The sequence below is a fragment of the Colias croceus genome, chromosome Z, assembly GCF_905220415.1.
Source record: "Colias croceus chromosome Z, ilColCroc2.1".
Classification (NCBI taxonomy): Eukaryota; Metazoa; Arthropoda; class Insecta; order Lepidoptera; family Pieridae; genus Colias; species Colias croceus.
The window spans coordinates 5,859,422-5,867,177 of record NC_059568.1 but is presented as its reverse complement, the minus strand read 5'-3'; the positions used below and the strand labels follow the sequence as shown (position 1 = coordinate 5,867,177).

The following is a 7,756-nucleotide window of genomic DNA, read 5'->3' as shown; positions in this document are numbered from 1 at the left end:
TCTCGAGACTTGTAACTTTGCAGACTTTTCAATTTTCATAATATACTTTAGCATCAAAAACAAAATTAAATACTTTGAAGTTAATGTAAACGGAACAAAATATGTAATATACATTACAATTTAGATGTATCCACTCCAAGTTAAAAGGAAATCCTGATGCAGATACTTGTAATATTCTGTTTCTATTGCATTGAATAAGTTTGTCCCCAAAGAGGATTGAACCGGCATATTCCGATTGCAACTTCAAAGCCCAATCTTTGAAAGCGGCACAAATATAATGGAGATATTATACAAATTGTGAGTGCCTATAAAATGGACGTTAAATAGTTTTCAATGTGAAGAAATATTGAAGAAGACTTAAAAACTCAGTTCTTAAGTTTTTGTTGTCGGAGTAAACTGAAGCTCGCTTTGAAAGTTGCGCGAAAGTTGAAGTCCGTGTATTTTCGAACTCGATCCTACCTCGAGCGTCGGGTAGGCGCCCTCCTCCAGGCGCACGTCCGCGCGGGGCCGCGTCACGCGCAGCGGGGTGGTCGGCAGACTCAGTGACTTCTTGGTCGCGTACTTGCTGGGCTTCTGCTCCTGCATGCGCGGCCCGGTGGCCGACGGGCCCGGGTACGGCCCCGTGTACCTGCCAGACGAACTCGGAAGCATAAACACTTTGCCCTCTCGACATCTAAACGAGCACAAAAAAAGAGAAAGAAAAACTAATTAATAGCATGCCTGTTTACGCATTCCCATTCGCTCCCGTGCTCCGACTCGGGTCCAATCGCTATGGAAAATAAAAGTAACTATGAATACCACATCAAATAGCAAACTACGAGCAAAGGTTTCTCTACGAACTACGGAAAGAAAATAATACATCTTAATTTTATAGGATCAAAGGTTCTACGACGAACAAACAATCTGCAAGTTACGAAACATTTGTTGCTCTAAAGCACTATGCGACAAGCATTCGATTTACAGTCTACTCAAATAAAGCAGAAATCATAAAAGGAAAACAATCAGCTTTAAAATAAAGTTGGTATCAAAGGTTTCCAATGATGTGCATACAATCTACACGAGATGCACAAAACTTTCTTTGTTGTTTTGTTGCGACTTTAAAGAACTAATGATGATAAGAATGTTTTCTTTTCATAATCAGCCTCGGTCATAACATCAATGTGACCACTTGATAATGTGAATTAATAAAAAAAAATATTATTACAGGAATTACTATCTACCCATTAAAAGTTAGTACAAACAGCGGATAATTAATAGTAAATTGAAATTCAAAAATAATTTAAAAATTCTTTGAAACGCTTTTCAATGTGGGCTGAGTTAACACTTGCATAATTTAATATAATAAATGCATACGTAAATTGAAATGAGTGGTGATGTACCTATGAATCTTGCACGTATCATTGACGATGTCGTCAGTAGTGCGCCGGGGCCGGTCCGGAAGGTGCGGGTCCCCGCGAGACGCTGCCACTATATACGCCCACATATTCATCAGGGCTTTATGCCCGGCTTCGACTGGTCTACGAAAAAAAAAGAAAATATTTGAGTTGCAATTCGAATATCAAGACGCCGTCCCCAGAGCTCCTGCTAATATTATGCGTGGGTGTTTTAATTTTGTGCTGCATTCACCAAACCGACAGAATAATCATTGGAATAATCTACAAAAATACATCCAATAAGCTTATGCATCCTCTCGGGGGTATAAATCGTGATTAACGTTACATATTGCTATAGATTACGGCTGTCTGTAAGATATTTATTCCGATGGGACTTTAAACCGATGTATTTTTCTTTGAAGAAATATCGAGTCGATGCAAATAGATCAGAAACGTTATTACACATTAATTGAATTATTGGTCATTATGATCAATTCGCTAACCCACTTGTTATTGAAGAGAGAAAAAGGGTTAGTTTATTTATAAATTAAGGTATTCATTCATGAGTATACTGAAGGGGACGTATGATGTTGTAATTGATAAATAATGTTATGACATGAAAGGAGCCGAAGCCATTAATGTTCCCAATCAATTTATTTTATTTATTTCTGTACGAGCTTAATAAAATTGATGCAAAGGAAAGAGGCTTGAGATAAGAAGCCGCAAAACTTATAACAATTGTAAGGCCTATGATTTCATTTGTAACGAATTGACTTCGAAGTGGGAATATAAAAATGCATTTACTAGAAACATGGTTCTTGTGTCTTCGCAGGCCTTAGATTGAATTGGGACATAGAAAATGCTTGCCGGATTCGCCTGGAAAATTGGAAATAGCTTTCCTTGGCGTTACATTTTACAAAGTTAAATTGACTGTAGGTAAACGTAAAGAGCGGGGTCTCTTGGCCAGCGAAGGGGACATATTTCTGCAAGTTTTCTTTATTGTAGTTCTCACTCGCTGGCCATCCATTTTTAGCCTGCTGAACTAGAAATGATATTCGAAACTCCAGCGTGATCGTTGCATATGGCGTTCGAAGGCTTATAAGTAGAATTTCCTTCAATTCCTACAACATATTTTGTAAACATTATACTTATTCGCAAAATTATTTTGCCATGTTCAATATTCAGGCCAATGGTCGGCTTCATCAATTTTCAGTTTACATTTTGAATATAAGCCCAATTTATTTCGGTGTATCAACTGTGACGACAATTTTATTAAAAATAAAATAAAATAAACAATAACTTTATATTTTATAGAATACAACTTAAAATTAAAAGAGAGTAGACATAGACGTCGGTGCTAGATCATGATTTTAGACCTCCATTTTATACAGGTAAAACATTCTGCTGCGCAAATATTATGTCATCCACCGAACGAATGGTCAGAAAGGATCAATTAAAACGACATTAACGCAATTAAGTAAACCCTTTACAATATAAAATGCACTTAATTAGTTGGTAAAAGTCCATTCCCGAAAATTTCGTGTAATGGAAAATGGTTAAACATCAGCTTGTCGTGTTGATAGGTGCCTTGAAAACCAATATGTGTGGGCATAAAATGATGAAAGTTTTAAAAGCTGCTCTGTTTAACAAATGTATTCCATGTTTTCAGTATTGACGCCGTAAACAATATCCAAGTAAGTACGCTTTGTACTTCGGTGTCTAAAGTTTCGGGGCTGCTCCGTGACGTAGGAAATATTCCTCGCTTGTTGAATATAGTGTTACTACAGTGCACTCGGCTTTATAAACTACGCCATGGAAATTCATTTGTTTGTTTGAACAATGTTTTAAAAAATAGTGTTTAGTTTTTATTATGAGTGATTTTTGATAAAAATATTTGCCTGCCCGATTGACTAAGCGTTGAAAAGATATTAAATAATTATTTAAAATTAGGAAAGAAGTCTGGTGAAAAATTTGTAGAAGTTATAATAATTAAAAATTATCATAATATATTCATATTATTTAAGTCATATTGAGATACGAAATGAAATTTGAAATATAAAACTGTAAGTCATCTCGGATAATTCCTAGAAATGTATACTAAAAATGGTTGTTTGAAGATAAAATAAAAGGAAAGTATGCACGAATGAAGAAGGACGTCTTTCTCAGGTAAGTGAACAAGATGACAAGAGTGCTTTGCTTACCTTAGACTTAGATAATAAAATGGCTTGCAGCGGAGAAGTGGTTTATAGGTAAAGGTCTCCACTAATAAATTGAACTGAAGTTCAAGGAATCGAGATACAGCAACATATACAATTTGTTTAAGATCAAAACCGGAGGATTATGACGTCACCAAATCCACATAATGATAATCAAAATTATACCGAAAATAGTTGCCAATAATTATTGTAGTCGGCATTGACCAATGTGGTGACCCCAGTCTGCAGTGGCAATGTTAATTGGATGTCGAGAATACTATTTTTACCTCGTGGCTTATGTGGTCTTCTACCCACGTCTATTCCAATAATAGATATAAATAGATACATTTGTCAATGTCTGTCCAAAAATGTGTCCGTAAATATTTGGAAGCCGTATTAAAAGGAATTAAATTACTTAAGAGGGGTTAGCTAAAATTCAGATTTCGTAGCTATTCGCGCCTGAGGTGAGGGGTGAGGGGGTCCGCGTTTAATATGGAATCAACGTGCTCGAAACTAAAAATTGTAAGCGCCATTAATTATTATCAAAACGTGAATGAAAATATTTAGAATTTTCTAAATCTAAAACAGTCACCAAATCGAGAAGGCACAGGCTATGTTTTTTTATTATTATTTTATACGAATTATTATCGTAAAATACGGTTGTAATGAGCATTTATATGATATTTTAGAGGTAACTTCAAGTTTTTTGTATCCAGCAAAATTTTTCCAATCGTGTTTTGGAAACAGTCATCTCATTACACATGCGTTCTGTAATACATATTAGAAAATTCAGTGCGAAAAAACTTCAATATTTTCAATAATAGCTCATAGATGACAGACAGTATCGACAATAAAAAAAAGTCCAATTTGCCGTTTTCACCTACTAAGGGCCCTTAAATCATTTACTGCTACTACCTTTTTGTAATAGGTATTTATTTTGCTACATAAACGTATTTCTAAGAATGATTATTTAAATTTTAAATCAAATTAGTGGAGACAAATACAATAAACTTAATAAAAACGTAAAACTCCGTAATAAACCCAATAAAAGATCTAACTAAAACGACTTTCATTAATTTATTAAGTAAGATTTATGTTTAAAGATTTAATTGAAAGAATTAAAGCTGTCCGCCGGGTCAATCAATAGCTGAAACACAAATTATACAACTTACTCAACTGTAGATATAGATAACTTAACTTACTTGCAAATAGAAATAATTCAAAACAAGTACCAATTACCAAAAAGCCTACAAATACTTCGGGGATGTACAAAAAGCGTTATAGTGGTACCTTCGCGTCTATATAATGACGTCACAATTTTATTGGACGAAGGTCAAGGGAACAGTAATAGGGACATAATTTCATAAATCTGCTACAAAAATTAGATCACAAGTCGAACACACGTGACATACATTAATATTCCACTCTCGTCCATTGAAATTGTGAGGGCTTTGTAAGGACTGTCGTATTGATTATCACGTAAACAGTCGTTTTAGTGAGCTGCATTTTATGGGAGTGTCACTATTCAATGCCACTATTGAAGATGTACGGCAAAATGCTTGTAATTGTGGCAATATTTGCCTTTATGTTACCTATTTTACGAGGCGTGTTTCTATTTCTATTTCTGTAAAGCTAGTCCATCTATAAGAATGGTAAGAAAGTGTTTGATTTATCGTAATGTTTTGCATGGAAAAATTCTTTTGTGTAAATTACACGTGTCAGCGCAACAAAATGTAAGCCACTTGAGCACCGTGCGACTCCTGACGATTACACTTGAATGTGTTGCATTCACGTCGCATTTGCAATGAATAGAATGACATTTATTACATTCCCTCTACATGCTCTATATATTTTTTACTACCTAACTATGTATAAATGGATGGAAACTTCCATTCAGGAAAACTATATATAACTGTATCACTACATAGTATAAAACAAAGTCGCTTTCTCTGTCCCTATATGTCCCTTTGTATGCTTAAATACTTAAAACTACGCAACGGATTTTGATGCGGTTTTTATTAATAGATAGAGTGATTCAAGAGGAAGGTTTAAGTATATAATTTATTAGGTTTTAGATAAAGCGAAGCCGCGGGCGGTAAGCTAGTAGCATTATATAATATAGTTCCTTGTTATTGTAAGGGATCAAGTGAGCACAGAAGGCGACGCTGTCAAAGATGTCAACCAGCTTACAGCCGTATTCATGAACATTAGTGTGACGGCGCGGACGCATCATGTCGCTTTGAATTAAGCGACCTCGTTCGCCTGTAAGATCATGGTAATGTCTTGTGAATATGTACGTCTTATATTTGGTTAGTATTTTCGTAAACAACTTGAAATACCTATTTAAATTATATTTTCATTTTGTATTTGTGTCGCAAATTGTATGTTATATTTTTACTCATTTGTTTCATAGCATTAAAATTTAATGAGAATATTAATTAGTTGTTCATGAATAAATACAACTTAAGTATGGTTTGAATTTGTCTACGTATAACCTCCTCTGTTTTCTATAAAGCGTCTTATAAATTATGAGTAAACACATTCTATTAATAATTATTAGAATGTGCTTCCTATTATTGTATCCACTATTTCAGGGAAAATCCGCCCAAAAGCCGTACATGTACCTGAGTCCTGAACTTGACTGTATTCGGTTCGGGTTCACACTAGGCAAATAGTTTTACCAATAAAACCAACATACATCACGTACCACCATGATCCGCAGAACAAACAAGCGCTCATGCGTTAACGATTTGTGTACTAAATAGTAAACATGTCATATTACATACACCCTATAGATACCTCCCGCCCTATGTGTACTATGCTTGATGGAAATTATAGTTTTACATAATACGATTATTACGTAACAATACTTAAATAATAAAAATCAACGTTTAAAATTGTTTACTAGATATTTTTAAGAAAAATAACTAACAACTGATACGTCAATGAATCTAGCAGACCAGAAATTACTACACAGGACATCCTGTGTAGTAATTTCGATAAATAATAATTCCATATTATCTCATCTTCATCGAAGTTTCCTTCCAATTTCCAAGAAGACACTGTCTTGTCTCAAACGCTATCGACGGAAATATTGTCTTCATTTGAAGCATTATTTTTAAAGTGAAACTTTTATTACATCGTCTCAAACTTTTTGGTCTGTGTAGCGCATGTCGCGTGACGCACGATACGTACGATAATTATCGTACAAATACGATAATTTTTAGTTAAATGTCTATAGTGTGAAAAAAAGTTTCACTTTTACCGTGGTTTCATAAAACCACACAACAGTTGTTTTTAATTAACTACTTTTTTCTTAACTTTTTGTGTCCACTCTGTGTACTATCCCCATATTAACAAAGATATTATGGCTCATCATTTCATTATTGGCTTCTGAAAAAGTGTAGAAATTTTTCACTCCCGTGAGGGTTGTAGAGGGCAGTAATGAGTATTAAACAAGAACATGCATATTGTTCGTTAGTTTGCGACGTAAAAATTAGTTCGAAACAAGTTACCGGGCATATTAATTAGCCACTGGTTAGATTTTTTAGAAAAAATTTTGTATTCATATAACTTTGTTATATTATGAAATTAATAAGAGTTTATTAAAGAAAATTATTTTTCTTTTTCTTCGCATAGAATATAAAAGCAAACAGCCTGTGTGCGGAGCACACATCTGAGCAGTAAAACTTCTTTGGCAAGATTCAAAAAATAGGTATCTTAGTAGATACCTATTTTTTGAATCTCTAAACGCACCTAAATAATATCACTTAAATTAAAATAACTCTGTGTGTTGTGCTTTAAAAATCTTATTTTCCACCAAATCTCTAACAATCAAATATCTTTAACTACCATAAAGAAAAATGCACATCCTAATTTCTACAGTGTTTTACAGCAAACACTGCATTAAACTGCATATACATATAACAATAGATTAACGACGGTCGAAGCATCAGTGGAATTACATGTAGATAAACTACTTTATACTTATGCATATACTTTATACTTATATTTGTATTTATAAACAATAATTGTGTGTGGGTTCAGAACAATACTTGCAAAATTAAGAGCTTGCATCACAAACTGTTCCTAGCGTTGGTTCCTAGATAACCATTGTCAATCTTACAAGTTCGTAATTTGTAGGTGAAGTTGTCGGAAATTGTAAGCCGAATAGACAATACCATAGTT

General features: G+C 34.2%; 1 protein-coding gene across 1 annotated transcript in view; it reads right to left on the bottom strand.

Annotated features, from left to right (window-relative positions):
* Window positions 1-372: 372 nt before the first annotated feature.
* Window positions 373-7,756, bottom strand: part of LOC123705466 — a 31,709-nt gene continuing 24,325 nt past the window's right edge. The window contains exons 2-3 of the mRNA XM_045654246.1: window positions 1,380-1,517; window positions 373-673 (exon numbers count right to left, since the gene is read on the bottom strand). Of these exons, the coding sequence (XP_045510202.1) occupies window positions 373-673; window positions 1,380-1,489 (411 nt within the window). The 5' untranslated portion in view covers window positions 1,490-1,517. The remainder of the gene's footprint in view (window positions 674-1,379; window positions 1,518-7,756) is intronic.